At 41.2% G+C, this 18,709-nt stretch overlaps 1 protein-coding gene and 1 long non-coding RNA gene across 4 annotated transcripts in view; one reads left to right on the top strand and one right to left on the bottom strand.

Moving 5' to 3' along the window:
* LOC137165767 (uncharacterized) overlaps window positions 1-18,709 on the top strand; it is a 104,224-nt gene that overhangs the window by 29,472 nt on the left and 56,043 nt on the right. The window lies entirely within an intron of this gene.
* CFAP74 (cilia and flagella associated protein 74) overlaps window positions 12,798-18,709 on the bottom strand; it is a 92,737-nt gene continuing 86,825 nt past the window's right edge. For all 3 annotated transcript variants that reach the window (XM_067567181.1, XM_067567180.1, XM_067567182.1), the window contains 4 exons: window positions 17,533-17,668; window positions 16,245-16,372; window positions 15,112-15,246; window positions 12,798-13,661 (listed from right to left, as the gene is read on the bottom strand). In XM_067567181.1, the coding sequence (XP_067423282.1) occupies window positions 13,563-13,661; window positions 15,112-15,246; window positions 16,245-16,372; window positions 17,533-17,668 (498 nt within the window). In that variant the 3' untranslated portion in view covers window positions 12,798-13,562. The remainder of the gene's footprint in view (window positions 13,662-15,111; window positions 15,247-16,244; window positions 16,373-17,532; window positions 17,669-18,709) is intronic.

Here is an 18,709-nt window from a genome sequence, read left to right as displayed (position 1 = left end):
AGGCCTCTGGGAGCAATAAACCAATCAAGGGGAGGGAAAAGACTTAATACACAAACATACCCCCAAACTTCCAGTGCTGGTGGCTTTATAACCTGCCTTCATCCTACAGAGTGCGTGTGTGCCGGCACGCATGTAGGAAAGAGGGCTGGTGGCCAGCAATGCTCTCTCTATTTCTAACAAACAGCATTCCAAGGAAGAAAAGGCACTCAGGCTTTTCCCATCACTTTATTTAACTGAAGACCAAGTCAAACACACACTCCCCAGACTCCTGCTGTTTGTGGGCATGAGCAATGGTATGCAGAAAGAAACAGCTGTGAAGAAATAACAGCTGATTTAATGTGTCGGGCCCCAACCCTACTTGCCTGATGATAGACCAAAGTATAAATCTTATGACCGAGGTGGGTCCAGGCCCCAAGTTCTAACCTCTGTTATCGTTAATAATTTATGTACGGATATGAAAAAGCAATCCTGAAAACATCTGGAGTATGTGTGCCTTGCACCTTTGACTCCTGAGATTTTCTCTGCCTTCAAGAATTACAACCAGGGGGTCTTAGACAAACAGAGTTGTTCATTCTGGCAGGCAGAAGGACACTAACACGTGCCTAGAATGGCAAGGTGTAGTACATCTATCTCCAAACAGGGCACTCTACCCCCATGCCAGTGAGTAAACAGGTATTTTGTCTACTGGCTAACTAAATACATGTACCCATTAGTTAGAACCCATTAGAACTCTAGCTCTATTTATGCCAGGAGCAGAACTTCTCTTTCCAGGGCATCATTCAGCTTCCAGTGATATATATATATATATATACAAACGATGATAACACTTCACAGTGCTCCTCAAACATGCACTAACTTTTGCAACATGCCTGGCTGGCAGGTTAGTCAGGATCATCCCTATTTTATAGATGGGGGAAACTGAGGCACAGCAATGTTAAGTAACTTGCTCAAGGCCACACTGCGAGTTGGAACTTGTCTATAATGGAGGAGGGTTTTACACCAGTGCACCAGTTATACTGATGTGCAAACTGGGAAAAGGTACACTGGCGCAAGTCACTTTTTACACTGGTGTAGCCCATCTATACTAGGGATTTGCACCAACATAGCTACATCAGTGTAAAAATCTCCAATGTGGACAAGTTTTAGTGGCAGGAGTTACTGGCCTTCAGACCATGCTGTGTCTCTCTTTCTAATATGCCTTTCTCTCTGGTGAATCTACACAGCACCCTGGAACCTTCTTCTTCCCACACTCCAAGAACTCTGCTTGCAAGACGCATTCATTATTTCACCATCATCAAATTGTGACCTTTATTTAGACTTGAATGAATTAAAGTAAACAAAATAGGATGATATCATCTGTAAGGACATTTTAGTCTGTCTTCTGTTCTTTTCATTTAAGATTTTATTCAGAGCTTAAAAATGACAAACTTAAAAACACTGAGTTTCCAAGGATGACCAGAGTCTGGTCAGGAATGGGCAGGAATCTTACCACATAATGCAAATGATATGCTCATAAAGGCCCGGCCAGACCAGACTATTTTCCTGTCTAGAAATCAGTAATCAGAAGTAGATGCATCCCATAATGGAAATCAGGCAACTAGCCTGGTGTATTTGCATTTTCCCTTTTCCCTTCCCCTGCATTCAGAGGTGGTGTGTGCACAAATTTAACAAGCCAGCCTGGCTTATTTAAGCAAGAATTCTTGAATAATGCACAAGAAAAACAGATGTGTAGCAGCTGGCTGGCTGGCTGGCTGTCGCCTTGGCACTGAACAAATCCTAATAGCCTGCTGCGTATGTAACATTCCTTTTGTATGGAATGAACCTCCTGCAAGCAGATTACACTGAGCACATACGTAACTCCAAGCTAGCGGTTATCTGGGGGAAACTCTGCTGAGAAGCCACTGTATGGCTCAACATTTTTCTGTATTTAGCAAGAAATACTGTCAGAATCTCACCACAACAAACAGCCTGTTATAGTGATAACCCCTCATTCCATAGGCCAGTCCTCTTGGGCTTTTTCCATTGTGATCTTGAGATAACCGAGTTAATGACTCTATATAAACACCCCCTCTAGCCTTTCTGTCAGATAGATCCTGGGTTGTTTAAAGTACCACATGACAGTGCATACGTCAGAAATTCCTTTTTCACATGTATATTGACTTCAAAAAATTTCCAGGTGATTGACTTGGTTTTGTAACTTATTTGTCCAGATGAAAATTGTCTTCCCCATAGTCTTGCTCCTTTGTCCTGTACTATAAACGGGTACCCAGAAGTCACCTACTGCAGGACAGACCCAACAAAGAAAATAACGGAACACCACTGGCCATCACCTACAGCCCCCAACTAAAGTCTCTCCAACACATCATTAAGGCTCTACAGCCTATTCTAGCAGATGATCCCTCGCTTGCTCAAGCCATGAGAGGCAGACCTATCCTTGCTTACAGACAGTCCTCCAACCTGAAGCAAATACTCACCCACAACTGTACACCATACAACAAGAACACTAACGCAGGAACCTATCCCTGCAACAAACCCCGTTGCCAGCTCTGCCGACACATTGACTCTAGTGACACCATCACAGGTCCTAGCCACACCATAAGGAACTCATTTCACTTGCACATCTACTAATGTAATATATGCCATCATGTGACAGCAGTGCCCCTCTGCCATGTACATTGGCCAAACGGGACTGTCACTACGCAAAAGAATAAATGGACACAAATCAGACATAAAAAATGGTAACATCCATAAACCAGTCGGAGAGCACTTCAGTCTCCCAGGACACTCTGTAGCTGACTTGAAAGTTGCCATACTTCTACAAAAAAAACTTCAAAAACAGACTTCAGCAAGAAACTGCAGAGCTGGAACTCATATGCAAACTTGACACAATCAAACTGGGTCTGAATAGGGACTTGGAATGGTTCTCTCATTACAAGAAGTAATTTCACTGTTCACATATTCTCACCTTCTAATCAAGGGTTGTGAATAGGCGTCATCTACTTTGCTAACACCTACCCTCCCCATTGTTGTTCCTTACCCTTGGATGTGTATATATACACCCCCTAACTGATTTCTATGTTTTGCATCTGACAAAGTGGGTTGCAGCCCACTAAAGTTTATGCCTGCAGAAATTAAATGTATTAGTCTTTTAAAGTGCTACAGGACTCTCGTTGTTTTTGCTGTAAATATCAGGGGTTTTATTCTGACATAGCAAGAAATGGTGACTATAAATGTTAACAGTCTCAGCCCATTATGTTAATTTCATACCTGTGGCTGCACTGTTTATCTCTAGATTTTTATTGTTTTGAATCTCTGTGAGACTAGAATGAAGGTTTTCCCCCCTCCCAAACCCACCCCCCCAGTTAAAAACTTTATCACAACAAATGGAAAAGAACAGAGCTGGTTGAAACCCATAATTTCTGTTCTATGGAAAATTCCAATGTTTTTGTTCATCCTGAACTGGGAAAAAAAGTTAAAATTTCCTGAAATTTGGAAATTTCATTTTGGAAATATCAAAATGACCTTATTGAAGCACTTCATTTTTATAAGATCAAAGCACTTCATTTAGACTTTTATATAAAATAGTCAAAATTACTTCTACCTCAATTTTCAATTAAATCGATATGTTTCTGTTAGACGTTTCAATTTTGTCAAAACAGCATTTTCTGAAGGAAAACTGCTCTGTCAGAAAACTTGACAAGTGTTTTTTTTTTTTTGGTTCAAATATTGACTTACACTCTGTATACTTTGCACTTGACAGTAAAATTGGTTATACTCAATTCGGGGAAATTATTTTTCTTTTTTACATCAATAATGAAGTCGGTTGAAAATTTTCCCTCTTAACCATTTTTTAAATACAGAAAATTTGGCTTTTCAATTAAATGAAAACTTGAATGGAAAGTGTCTGCTTTTCTCAGAAATTGTGGTGGTGTTGGAAAACTAAAAAAATTCAACTAAAATTTTTTCAGGTTTTGGTAAAAAATGTTGCAGTTGCCAACATTTTTTGGTTTTGGGTTTTTGGGTTTGTTTGTTTGTTTTTTGACAAAAAGTTGAACAAAGAAAAATGTTTTGATGAAAATTTTCCACAGGGGGGAAAGACCCATTTCCCAACCAACAATAAATATTAATGAAAGATCTCTCTGAAATGCCCATTTTCTTCCTTTCTTTCTGCTCTCCCATGCTAGAAAGTGACTTTTTTTTCTTCTCTACTCTCCAGCCTCTGTAGTAAGTCTAATATTTTGTCCTACCTCCCTTTGCTGATTTTATATTTCCTTCTCTCTGGCTCATCTCTGGAGTGCATTTCATCTTTTACTTTGTTTCAATTGTGAGTTTGTAGTATTATGATTCCTGCAATTCAATATTCAGTATTTCCCTTTGCTCCTGTAATTACCTTAGAATGCCGCTGTTTATCTGCTTTTGGCGCTCCCAGTCCTTGAACATGCCATGTTCTTTCTGTTTATTGCTCTTACTTATTCTGTGTCTCAGCCTATTCCAAGCATGTGGCCTCCACCACCTTTTCACATATTTGCAGCCTTCCTAAATATTCTTGCAATCATTTCCCTTAGTGGACTGGATACTTTCCCAATTGGAGTCAAAGTTCAAGGTATTTTGGGTTCTTCCAGAAGGAAGATTCCTAAATTGGGTGCGTTGCCTTCTGGTATGTAGCCTTGTGTGTGTATTTAATATTTTATATGGTTATAAGAGGTCAGAGTACCCTTTTTTCTTATCAGCCATCACTTCTCACTTCCAAGGATTAAATCCAAAAGAACCTCTCCTCAAATAATACAGGAGTTTATTGCCTAGGAAATCAGCTTGTCTTCTTTCTAGCAGCTTGTGCCCACCCTTGCTTTTTGCAAACACCTCATTTAGTAAGTAAGCATGCGATCACATTTGTGGCTGCTTTTCTTTTAATGCATCATTTTTAATCTACTCTTTAACGGCTGCAAGGATTATAAAAAAAAATTGTATAAATATGCATCTATGTTGTCCTTTACCTCAATCCAAACTGCTTCTGTTGTGTGGGTGAAAACATTTAATATCGCTCTCTCTCTCTCTCTCTCTCTCTCTCTCTCTCTAGAGAGTCAGTACCCTCTTCTTAGAACAGCCAGCCCCCTCCCTGCAAACGGCTCCTTGCCATTTTGGTATGCTAAATCCTCAGTCATTTGGTCTGTTGTTAAGAGTATAGACATAGATGAACGCAATCCACATTAAATTCTTGTAACTCTGGTTCATCATTGTTATATAGGCTGCTGGGGCCAGATGGAGGCTAGTTTAACATTTTTCTTTGTTCCTTTGCCACTGCTTCCTGCATTCTGAGCAGTTGATATTTGCAAACCTCTTCTTGTTTCCACCTCTGTGTTCTAAATCAGCAGCGAAGTTATGTTAACTATGTTAAGCCAAGACATGTTAACAGCCAGACCCTTTGCTTTATTGAAGGTGAGCAGCAGCTGTTCCTCTTTATTGTTTTATCTCACCCTATTTTGATATTAGAAGGGAGAATGCTAGCATCTGGAAGCAAATTAGAAAAATAAACTGATTGTAAAATAAATGCTTTGGGATTTGGAGTTGGGGCTAGGGGGGCACTGTAATTTTAACAGTGCTTAGTTGAAACTGCAGGAGCATGATGGGAGGGGGATAATTTCCATTTTGTATGGTTTCAGAGAAACTGCCTCTGTACTGGGATATCGTACTACAAGCATTTATGGGCTACACTCTCCGTTGGTGTAAATCAGTTGATCATTCATAGATTAAAAGCCAGAAAGGACCATTGTGATCATCTAGTCTGACCTCCTGTGTAACACAGACTGTAGCACTTCCTCAAAATAATTCCTAGAGCAGATCTTTTAGAAAAACATCCAATTTTGATTTAAAAACTATCAGTGATGGTGAATGCACGTGACCCTTGGTAAATTGTTCCAGTGATTAATTACCCTCTCTGTCAAAAATGTATGCCCTATTTCCTTAATGGAGCTCTGCTTGCAATACTGAAGATCTGGCCCTACATCATCAGAACAAACACATTAGCGCATCACTACACTGTAATGTGGCACTGCTGCTAACTGATAGGGTTAATTCTTATAAGGCAATCATGGGCTTGAATACATCACCTAAAAAATCTTAAATAGCTTGGATAGCTGCCCATCTTTTAATAATACTTCCCTCATCTATGTTCTGCTCATGAATTGATCATTTCTGCTAGCAAGTGGTAAGAAACCAGGAAATGCAGTTTTACATCCCATTTTGCTGCAAGTCCAGATAAGGCCCCTGCCTCTGCTCTACAGTATCTTTGATCACTTGTCTGTTCCAACAAGTGTTTCAGCCCCAATTCTCTTATCAGTCCTCTCAGTAAATACCTTCGACCTTTGCCCATGACTATTTCTTTCTCAGTCCATTTCAGATGGGAAGAGCTAGTCACTCAGAGGGCCAAATTCTGTGGTGGTGTAAATGGGTGCCAGTCCATTGGCTTCAGTAAAGTTTCACTGATGTAACCCAGCAGAGAATCTGGCAGCGTGTCTCTAACCAACACTTCTTTCCACTCATCTTACTCCTGCATATTTTATGGCCTGCTGAATTAACTATTTGTATGCTTGGGGAAAGACCCATCTCACAATGTCCAAATCTCTGGCTCACAACTCACCTCTTATTGCTTGTCTGATTCTTTGTGTTTGCTATAGTTTGATGAGCTAATGTTAGTTCTGAGATTTAATTTTACAAAATATTGTAGCCTGTGACATGCTGGATGGAGGACACTGGTTAAAATTCTACTGCAGAATTCTAAAATTCTACTGAAAGGAAGGTTGGGGCAGATTCCTTACCTCTGATGGAGTCACCTTTACCTAATCAATCCCTTCTGCTAGAGAGAGCTTATCCCTAAGGCTCATAAAAATTCTTCTGAAGAGGAAATATTTGCCTTCGGAATAAGAACATAGCAAGTGTCCTATTGAATCAGACCCAGGGTCAGTCTCCTTCAGTGTACTCTTTTGAAACTGGTCAGCCTCAAATGCTTGAGGCATGTGGAAATATAGCATCTGCATTAAAGCACTCTCTGAGCACAACCAGAGAAGAGGCAAGACCCAGGTGCTGAACAGAGTTGAAAACCCTAAGTGACAATATACCATTTTGCATTAAGGAGCTAATCTAGTGCCTACTGACATCAATAGAGGTTTTTTTCCATTGATGTCAACTAGCGTTAGATCAGACCATTAAATGTCATGTCCTCTTTCCTGGGGAAGATACCATTAGTTCATCTGCCCTGCCTCCAGCCAAATCCCCATTTCAAACAACACAAGCCAAATACACTGAGTTGTAGTGATAGTATAGTATCTTTCAGGAGCCAGCCATTTCGTGGTACATGTACTTGAACAGAAGTCTGTTCACAGGGAGGCTAGAACAAGTTTTATACGGGGGTGCAGATGATGGAAATCATGTATTTGATGGTTGCTGTTACTACTTCAAGCCAGGGGGTGCAGCAGCACCCCTCATTCCAATACACTGTCTGTTCATCAGCTGGGTGGGTGCTGCCTCTTTCTTTGGTTGTGCTCAGAGAGCATTTTAATACTGGCTAGTGTATTTCCCCAGATCTTCCCTTGTTTGCAGTCACATGCACGTCTCTGGCCCATGGGGATGTCACAGGCTAAAGGAGAGCATATTTTGTGAGCCCCATGTTAGCAGCCTGTGCTGCTGACAATAGCTGTGCGGCAGGAGAGAATCCTTGAATCTTGCATTTGTTTCCTTGCACAGGGATCATATATGCTCCTAGGAAATGGGTGGATCTTAAGTTTGCTTCCCCAACTTCTGCTGAGTTTTAAGAAGTTGAAACAGGCACATTGTTATCCATCTGTCCTGATGCGCTTGTTTGCATGTCAGTAACCAGAATCCATCACAAAGCTATTTCACAGCAGTACTAGCATCTGGGAGGCTGGAAGTTTGACTTGTGGATGCCTGGAGTTCTTGTTTTATATGATTGATAATCAGAAACGTAAAAGGCATTTACCATTTCTGCTTAGTACCGTCATTTCTTGCTCTTCAGGAAATGCAATAATTTATAAACGATATGGCCATAAGCCAGTCTCAGTATTGGCTAATACTAGCTCTACATTACAGCCAGGACAGATGGTTGACAGGGCAAGAAGTATTTTAGTGAGTACTTGATTGTTCAAGTAATTGTGAGGGGTCACCGTTTGTTCCTTTTTGCTTAGGGAATAAAAAGCCCAAGGGCCAGGCTTTGTCCCTAATTGATCGTTGTAAAACTCTAGACACTAAAACACCTTTGGGGTGGACAGACCACAAAACCTAGCAATTATAACAAATCCTGGATTTATGGCTCTTCTTGCACACATCACAGCGACACGCCAGTTCTACTCAAGCCACAGGCAGTGTTTCCATTGTTCCTTGAGGCAAATAAGGACCAGCTCAGCTAGTTTTTTGTGCTGCCTTCATAGTCCACAGAGCTGGAGAAGATGCATCTCTCATGTAGTCCATCCATCTAGAAGATGTACTGGACGTTAAATTGACTTTCCCAGTTTTAATATTTGGGGCTCAGGCAGAAAGCAGGATTTCATTGCCTCTCACAGGAGAAACATTGATCTGAACAGAAGGGTAGTTGTAGAGCTGATTGAAAATTTTCCAGTGGAACTGTTTTCTGTTGGGGAAATGCTGTGTCACTGAAATCCAACGTGCTCCTGTGGGAACATTTTATTTCAATGAAATTTTGCTTTGGAAGAAAAAATTGAAATTTAAGATTTAATTTTTACATTTCAAAATTAGTTTTCATTTCAAAATTTTATTTCCTATATAATAAATTATATTATAAACATAAGGTCAAGATGTGAACCAAGTGTTTCCGTTTCATCAAAATGGAACATATGGATTAACCTGAAATGAATTTTCTTTTTAAAAAAAATTAATTTTGTGTGAAAGTTTGAAATTTTTTGGTTTTGTTCTGATTTGGAACAAAACCAGATTTTTGATCTGGAATCATGGAATTTCCTGTGAAATGGAAATTCCAGTTCCTGCACAGCTGGAGGCTTAAGCTATTGCTCTTTAAGCCATTTAACTCTGCATCTCCCCAACGGCCTGCAATATAAACACTGGGAGGACTGCTTTATTAGTGCCCAGTTGTGCAAGGTGCTATGGAACCTCAGCTGCTGGTGAGGTCTCTAGCTGGGTCAGACCCTCCTGTCTGATGCACTAACCATTTCTCTACACTCGATCATTCATTCTCCCTTGAAGGTACTCTCAGTATCCTCCTTCACCCCTGCCATGTCAAAGCCATACAATAGGGCCTGATTCTGACTTCACTTATGCTGATGTAACTTGATGTCAAGGGGTTACTCCAGAGTTACGCCAGCATAAGTGAGGTCAGAATCAGGCCCTCGTTGATGTAATCAAGATGCACTGTAATGCATGTGATTTGCATGACACTATGTCCTTGTGTGTAACCTATATAGATTGTAACATAAGAGTTATTTGCCATTTGCATAAATAGATGGTAAATCAGCTGTGCAGAGTGCTGTGTGTAATTAATTTTTTATAGCACTGTACTATTGCATGTCCTGTGGTGAGCCATTATCACTCTGAAGTGCTCTGCCTATATAATCTCCTTGCATCAGTAGAGAGATTGGAATGTTTTGCTGGTTGAGTGAGCTCACTGACTGATAGTGATAGTCCACTGGAGTCGTGAAATCAACAAGAAAGCTGGGCAGCTATAGCCCAGCTGCCCCCCGCTCCCCTGCAGAGCTGGGCATCTGGACCCCGCTCTCAGCTGGGAGCTGGGGAGAGAAGCTTGGGTGGCTGAACCCTGCTCCCAGCAGGGGGCAAGAAGCTCCAGGTGGCTTCCCCCCCACTTCCAGCTCCCCACACTGCCCCTCTTACATCGGTGAAAGTGCTCCTGGTGAGGACGTGCACCACTGACCCAGGAAGGCCAGTGTGGGCATCAGCCACCGCAGTAACTGATGTGGTGGCTGTAAATGACCTAACATAGGTCGACTTATCTTTGTAGTGTAGACATAGCCTTACTTAAATGCAAATCCTGTGGCGTAGCTTTTAAATTCTTTGGGGCAGCGACTGTCTCTTTATTCCATGTGTGTACAGCAACTAGCAAAGTGGTGCCTTGATCCCCAGTCAGAGCCTCTAGGCACTGCAAATACAAATAACATGGAACATTTTTCCTTTTATGGGGAACTCTGCAGCAGAATCGTGAAATCAAATATACTTTATAAGGAGATATTGTGTCCCTCACTTCTGGCCTGTTCCCTGTGTGTGCTCAGTTCTCACTGACTGGAGTGGAGGGCATGCAGCCACTGACATGACTGGACCATTAGCTTGGAAAGAGAGAGGCTCGTTCTCTCATGTTAACAGTCTGCATTCTAGTCAGTCAATATGTTCATGTGTCAACAGGTCTGTGTATGTTTGGAGTGTACAGGGAACATTTGTGTTTTGGGTTTTTAAGATCTGCTGTGTTCTCTCTCGTTGTGTTTCCACAACACTATCAGTGTCTTTACTGTGCAGTAGGTCTTGAAATCTTGAAATGGTAGGTTCATCTCTGTGAAAACTCTGCAAATCCAGTTTAAGCTTCAGAGAGAGTCTCTTGATAGAATTAAAATACAGGCTAATTTTAAATGCTTTTAAATGTTTTTTTTAAATGCCACTTCTCGTTTTGCTCACCCCCTGATCCTCTGTCGTGTTGGCAAAATTATTTTGGGGATTAAATCCAAGATTAGGCAAATAATCATCTACCAAAATCAAAGCATAAACACTGTGGGAATTTGGATTGGGAGGTGGTGTGAATCAGAGGTAAGACTGAAGCTGGGTAGAGACTTTTATCTCTCTCTGTACACAAAATAGTTGAGAGATGTGTCCAAATATACTTAGAAATACTGGGTCAGATTCTCAGCTGGTATAAATCACCCCCGTTCCACTAAAGTCAATGAAACTACACCAGCAAAAGATCAGGATCAAAATTCTATCCTATACAGGCTTATACCATGCTCATTATCATAGTATCTGAGCATCTTCCATTAGTATGTTAAGCAACCTGACTAACATCTGTCATGTGCTTGCTCTCTCATCCTCTCCCCACGGGGGAAAAGTGTATGCAATGGAGTGTTTTGTTGGGATTTTTAAAAATATATACATAATTCCTGTATGTTAGAGTAGACAGGTCAAAGAAATGCACCTGTCATTTAGCGTGGAAAGTGGTGAGATTTGTGACGGTCCTTAGATCCTGTGGGAGTTCATGCGTCTATCTGGCACTGGCCCCTGAGAAATATGCTGTAGATAAGAGCTAATTGTTTTGATGTTCTTATCACAAGCTAGATGCAGTGGGGGTTCTCCAAACATGAACTGTTCCCTACTATTATTTTAAAGATTAGAAATTACTTTTTTTTTTTTTTTTTTAAAGACTTCAGGATCCTGCCCACCCCACAAGTTACCTGAAGTGTTCATTAACCTCTTTAGAAAATATTCTTATTATTGAATCTCTCTGCGCCAGCTGTGATTTGCACCAACTTGTAAAGAAATCCCAAATCGGGAAACAAGCAAGCCATGATGGGACGCCGTTTTTTCTAACTCTTGTTTTTCTATCTTAACAACATGAATGAATAATGGACAATATCAGCACTACATGACTGCTAAATGGTAGAATCCAAGTCATGTAGCCAATATGGCCCTGTTGTCCTCCAAAACAGCACAGCAGAATATTGTTTAGATGCAACACATGCATGTTTTATGATTATCACGTGTAAATATGAGGCCCTACTTAACCTCTAGTTTCTGAACATAATAATAAACAATATCCTTGCACCTCCTTTCTAAATGAGGCCTGAAGATATTGTCAGGTGCCTACCTCCACCTTCTGAAGTTCTATAACTAGCAAACCACAGCCTAAACGTTTATGCCATGGTTTATGTCTTGCGTAATCTGGGCTATTCACACACTCCATCTGATGCTCACTAGAGATTAGTGGACAAGGATAGGCCATGGGGGAGAAGGAGGTGATCCATCTAAATACATTGATGGTGTTTATTACAGACAGGGATGGTGCTCGTCCTTTCAGAAACCTCCTGGGCTGCAGGTTGAGTTCCATTTCGTAACACTGAGTTCTTGACTAAGAAAGGAAAATAAGACTCCCTCACTGCAGAATGGGAAGATCTTAAAGGGCCAAGACTGTAGTTAGACTTTTAGTCATGGCTCCTCTTCCTTTATCTGTTCTGGGTATATCTCATTTATGCTCATCTGTGCTGCTGAACATACTAGGTATAGCACTTCCTGTCCCTCTGAGTCCACTGGAAAGTTAATGGATGGTCTGTAGTACAGCAGGTACTGTGGAGAACCAGCAGCAAAATGGTTAATGTGAAATAAACTTGGGCAACTGACAAAAAGCCCGGGAGAATGGGCAGTGGATACTACCCCACCCTGCTGTCTGGGTGGTTCACCTGTGAAGAGAGATTCTGTGCCTCCTAGCTTCCTGCTGCTCTCTTTGGTTCTCTGTCAACCTTGACTTTCTCTGCAGTGGCTACTGCTGCCCCATAAGCCCCATTAAACCTTCTACATGCAGATCAGCCTAGCTCTTTGGTAACAAGAAGAAATCAACACTTTGTAAATCAAAATCCTAAGCAAAAAGAATGTATAAATATTGATTTACTTGAAAGAGCGGCTCTAGGATGGGAGTCCAAGCAAAGAAGTCAGTAGCATGGGGCAGTGATCTCTCTCTTTCTGAATGTATAGAACAGCAAGAAGTTTAAACTGTACCATGGGAAATTACTTCCACTGGGTTGGGAGAGAGGGAAAGATTTCTATGGAAGGTTCAATTCTAGTCTTAGACAAGAAAAAGGCTTGTGAGTTTATTGCTTGTTTTGTATATTTATTAAAACTGTTACCAAAAAAATATGATCAGCTGGAAAAATATGTTTACAAACTTACAGAGGCTCAGAGGAGAAAAGACCCTGATGCTGAGGGGGACTGAGGCCCAGATTTGTAAAGGTACACTCAGTGTTGCAATGCCTAAGTCTCATTTTCAAAAGGGATTTAGCTACTAGGAGGCAAAATTGCAACAACAATGGATGGGAATTAGCTCCTAAGTGCCTAAATTCCTTTTGAAAATGAGTTTGGGCTAGTAACTTAGTTAGGCACTGCAACGCCTTCTGCTGCAACACCCAAATACCTCTAAAAATCTGGGTCTGAGCTGACCCTGGAGTTTAGTGCAGTTGTAGATGCATAGTATCTCTCCGGATTTGGCCCATAATTAGGATAATGTACTATCAGTCATCTTTTCTGTGTTCACCAAGTCTCATTCTACACTCTACAAAGCAGTTCTTTGCAAAACTTCAGCTGGAAAGCCTTCATTCTTAGAGTTCACAGAGTTTTGTGGGAAATATCTTTAGTAAAAAGCAGAACTGTTTTTGCGGAGATCACATTTTTGCACGTACAAGATAAAAGGATCTCTGGTTTCTTCTACCAGCTCTTACATTCCGACTGAGATCTAATCATGAGTTGGGTACAGCGTGAGAAATCCTCAGTGATTCTTCATAAGGTTTAACTTGGATTCTTCATGCAGTGGGAGTTCATGTGGACACAACTCTGGCTGTGAAGAGGACTTTGTAAGATTCTTTAATGTCTCCTTTTAAGGTCAGCACAGCTGCCACTGTCAAAGGGTGATCCGGCTACAAACAAAGAATATATAAGTATGAGCTGTCCTCTTCCTCTGGCACCTAGAGCCAAAAGCCTGGTCAAGTTTTGTAAATTATGCTTTTAGTATCTTGAAGTCACCAGATGTTCCAGTTATGGCTATAGAGAATCTCTTTTTTAATAACTGTGCTAACCCTGGTGTCACCTAATGAAACAGGGAATAACTGGGTGTTCCTTCCCTAATGTGATGCACAGCATTATCAGGTTACAGCCATGACAATGAGCTAGTTGTGGCTGTGGCATAGTGTGCTGCATTGTGGGTCTGGGAAGGAAATGGAGATCCTTTATCCATGAGTTGTGTAACAGTCAGCTCTGGTCACCAGGAAACCCTGAGTCAATCTCAGTGGCTCATCCCATGACCTCTAGTGCCTTCTGCACAGAATGACCACAGCCTTCTAATTTTGGAAGATGCCAGTCATCACACACAGCAATCTCTGTGGAGAGAGGGAGGCTGAGAGAAGGAATAAGAAACATGTGAGGCATGGGGGGGGGTGGAATCTCAGCCTGTAGGGACAGTGTCTGGAACATATACCAAGACCCTGTATTACAGGAGGTAGAAGTAACTAAGGCAAACCCTCGTACTTATGGTGGGTCACAAAACTAACTCAAATAGTGAGCACTGCAAGAAGTAACTGACTTTGTTTGCACTAATGGAGATTTAGGTTGGATATTACGAAAAAAGTTCTAATTCTAAGGATAATTAGGCAGTAGAACAGGTTATCTACAGAGGCTGTGGAGCCCCCATCATTGGAGGATTTTAAGAACAAGTTGGACAAACACCTGTCAGGCACGGCCTAGCACCTAGTTATCCTTGGTTCTGCCTTAGTATGGGGGGGATGGACAAGATGACCACTTGAGGTCCAATGATTCCATGAAAGAAATGGGAATCTAAGGCTAACACAGACTGGGTATTGCAGCATCATGCATTTAAATTTGTCTGTACTTTCATATGATCAAGGCAGCAGAAAACCTTTCCTGTGTTGAAATCTAGTGTGAGGGGACTTATTAAATGACCCCCCCCACTAAACAATCTGACCAAAGCAGTGACTGTAATTTAATATTAATAAACTTTTGGCTGAAAGATGCTATATGAGTGCACAGATCTTAATGCCTCATATAAGGTATGCGTGATTATGCCTTTCATTTTCATCCCAGAGATGGATGAACTGAGGCTCCCAAGGTTACACAGCCAGGTCCTGGCTTCTATTCTCTAACGTCTAAACTACACCTTCTGTCCTATTTTCATACACATCAGCCACTAAATTCAGTGGTTCTATTGCTAGAACTTCTGTCCAAAGTAAGCTGCACTGATGATGACTCAAAGATTTGCTTCTGAGTTGATCCTGAAAGCAAGTGAGCATATGCTCTATTCCCTTAGTCTGTAATAATTTCAACAAATAATATGCTCTGGAAATGGGAACGTACATCAAAGTCAGCAGGTGGCATCCAAGAAACACTGATGCATTTTATTTGACCACGATCAACTGTTCCTTTTACGGGCTCGATGGTAAATCCCTTCTGCTGCAGGAGTGGTAGACTATCCAAACTGAACTCTACATTCTGCAGCAACGACAAGCACAGTTAGTGAAGTAGAACACACACTGTTAGTTACAGCCAGCTCAGCTTCTGGATATGAAAGATCTTTGCTTACAGGTTACATCACTCTAACCAACTGTGCCTCCTATCTGCTGAACCTCTTGTGCTTTTGCTCTTGGGACATGAAAACAAGCAGTGAATTTAATGTGCTTGGTTGTCATGAAACAACATTGGTTAAAATGAGAGTGTCTAGGGATTTTTCATGAAAATAAACTAACTCATTCTCCTGAAAGTCACATTTCTGGGACCATAGTCTGTTTCATCATCAAACAAACAAACCCCTCTAAGGCTTGAAACTGTTTTCAGCTAACAAGTTGTACATTAAAACTCATGTAAATGGCTAGTGCAAACATCCGATGACTCAGGTAGCCAGATGTCCTCTTAGTGATTCTAATTCCAATGAGAACAGCACATTTGCTTTTAGAAATTCCTGTCTGCCACCTATCTGTAAGGATCCCCTCCCTTCTTTCTCCACCCTATCCCACCACTGAGTGTAATCCTAGCATCCTTGATGTAAGTAAAATGATTAAAAGTGTCTCTGCATGTATGTAACGACCATTATCACTGTTGTTCTCTCCGGATGGGACGATGTCTGTATTTGTAAGTGAATAGATAAAGAATTTAAAACGTACTATGAAATCAATAAGAAAGGGTATATAATTGACCACTGTAACATCATGAAGTTGAAGCTGATTTATCAGACTTCCCGGTATCGTGAATAAATCTCTCCAGTATTGTCTATGCTTCCTGATTCTTGGAGAAATTATCCTTCATGCTTTACACCCCCAATAGCTGCAGCTCAGTGAGAGTTATAACATGGCATAAGACTTAATGGAGATTCTAAAACTCATTTAACTTGGGGTCTCTGGATTCTCAGTGGGAGCAGTTGGAAGCCATTTGAGAGCACTGACACCATTTCTGAGCTGAGTTGCACATAAACGTGCATTTTTCATTTTGTTTACCTTCTTTGATGCAAATTGAACTGTCCGTATAGCTCCTATTTTCAGCTCCCTCATTGCCGGAGTCCCAGAGATCTCTGCCTGGATGTACTCCAGATTCAGGAGGATGGACTTTGCTGGCTCTTCCAGCTCTAAACGGACATGGATCAAGTTAACTTGGGAACAGCCACTGCATTTTTGGTCCTGAGTCAGGCATAAGCAACTTATTAATCAGTGGGTCTAAGGTGGTGTAAATTACACCACAAGGCTCCAGCAAAGATGGGAATAGTAGGAAAGTCCACCAACAAGAGTGTATGAATCGATCCTACCACACTTTGACTTACACATCAATGGGCTGGAAGGAAAAGTGAGTTTAAAGAAGGGCGAGGTCTGGTTAATTTGCATCATTTTACATGTAACTTGCTTTTTCTGTTTATCCTTCTGTTCTGGCCTTTTTTTTTTTTTTTTTTTTTGTACTTTAATAGTTTATTATGACAAGAGCAATTTACACAATTGACAATACATCATACAGTAATAGCGATTTTATATAAACAAATGTAGTCTTCATCACTAGAGCGTGATGGGCCAAATCCTGAAGCACTTACTCCTACTGAATTTTTTTTTTCCCCAAATAAAAACTAAATGAGGTCTGCATAGAATTTGGCTCTCTTTTAATCTTAGCTGGCCTCTTGACATGTAAATTACACTCACTTTTATTCCTTTGTATCTTATTAACTGGGTGTAGTTTACATATCACCTCTGAATTTAAACCCCTATCTTACATTCAACCTGTATTAGTTTAGTTTCTGTATTTTTAGTTTAGTTTCTGTATTTATTTGCTACTTATAATAGGTCTTTGTCTCTGAATTTGGGACTCATGTAATTAGAGTAATGCTGAATGTGCATATGCAAGAATTTTAGAAGCATTTAAAGTAAACCTTCACTTGCCATTTCCAGAAATGCAGATAAAATACATTTCTGTGCAGTATTGTTAGTTTATCCTTTTCACGTACTAAACTGAAAAACTGCGTAATCCACATCAGATAAAGCTTGCCATTCATGTGGATGAGAGATTCTACTGTATGAGTTTTAGAGCAAATTCTTCTCCTGATAACAAGTTTTTCTACCATTTTTATATTGAGAGTTAAACCCCGACCATAACCTTCTGCCCTTCTTTTGCATTTGACTCTGGCACCCACATGCCGGAGGTGCTACCTCCTGTTTTCTTGTTTTAATACAAATGGAGACGGACAAATCTATGTTGATAGCACTCGCCTACATTAGAACAAAAATACATCAGGCAGGTTGTTACCTCCTTTTGCTGCTTCTTCAGACAGGGGTGATGTTATAGCCAAGGACTCTACTGGCACATCCAAAGGATCCCCTCCTTCCACAAACATCATATGGTTTCTTGCAGCACCCTTCAGCCAGATCACCTGAGCTATTTCCTATTTAGGACAAAAATGTTGCAGATGTAGGTTACAGCCCAGGCCTTGATGTACTAACAATCTCAACACAACTGCACCAGCTATCTAGAAATGATTGTATAATCTGCTTCAATGGTTAGGAGGCACACTGGCAACTAAGCAGCCTCTCCTTTATGTATGCAATTATAACCCATGATGCAAGAGACCCTTGTTGTCCTCATGCTGTAATCAGCTGTTGACTGGGTGGAGGACATGTATGTTACTCAGCGTTTCATTCTGCATCAGAGTGTCTCTGTGAGAATGGGGCAAACCGTTCATCCTAGACCCCCCAAGACAGGCCACACTTACCTGGTATCAAACATGACCTGTCTGAGATTTGTGAACCTGGGCCACGGTTTAGGCACTCAGCAGTGATTTCCTGGTTTTGGGTGTGGAAACCATGCACAGCTCATCTGGTTTTGGCTGAGTTTTCTGACTTTTTTGAAACTCTGGGAATGCAAACATCTGAAATGTTTGCTTTCTCTTTACCTGCAGTACTTCTGGTAGCCACTAGGTGGCATACCTTGCTAACTGTTGGCTTGCCTTTCCTGGGCGTGTGTAATATCACCTGTGATGTTGTCCATCTGTGCACCCTGATTCTGGCTGTTGTCTATGCTCCAGTGTCTGAGCCACAGATGGACCACTCATTCCCCATGCAGAGTGACAGCAGAGCAGCTTCACAGTAGCCAGAGCAGCCTCTGTTTAGGAAAGGCAGTTGGGGCACGGGTTCTGCAGGAATAGATCCATTGTTGCAGTCCCTTCATCAGATCCTCTGTGCACTGGGAACCTATGTGGAGTTGTGCTCAGTGATGCACAACGGTATGTGCTGGCTCCCCACAATTTGCCCAGCTGCGAAGTGGGTTTATATGGGGAGAAGAGGGATCTGATTCAAAGTCACTGTCACTGTGAATTAATAAGGGAATCCAATTATTTTCACTGTTGTGTAAAATTAATCTGATTGAAACTCCTGATAGAGTCCCAATGCCTATGCCAATAAATTCAGTGTGAATCGCATGGCAGTCT

Source organism: Emydura macquarii, unplaced genomic scaffold (assembly GCF_026122565.2).
Source record: "Emydura macquarii macquarii isolate MOO-44397 ecotype Brisbane River unplaced genomic scaffold, CSIRO-AGI_Emac_v2 contig_2768, whole genome shotgun sequence".
NCBI classification, from domain to species: Eukaryota; Metazoa; Chordata; order Testudines; family Chelidae; genus Emydura; species Emydura macquarii.
This window is presented reverse-complemented; position numbering and strand designations above follow the sequence as displayed.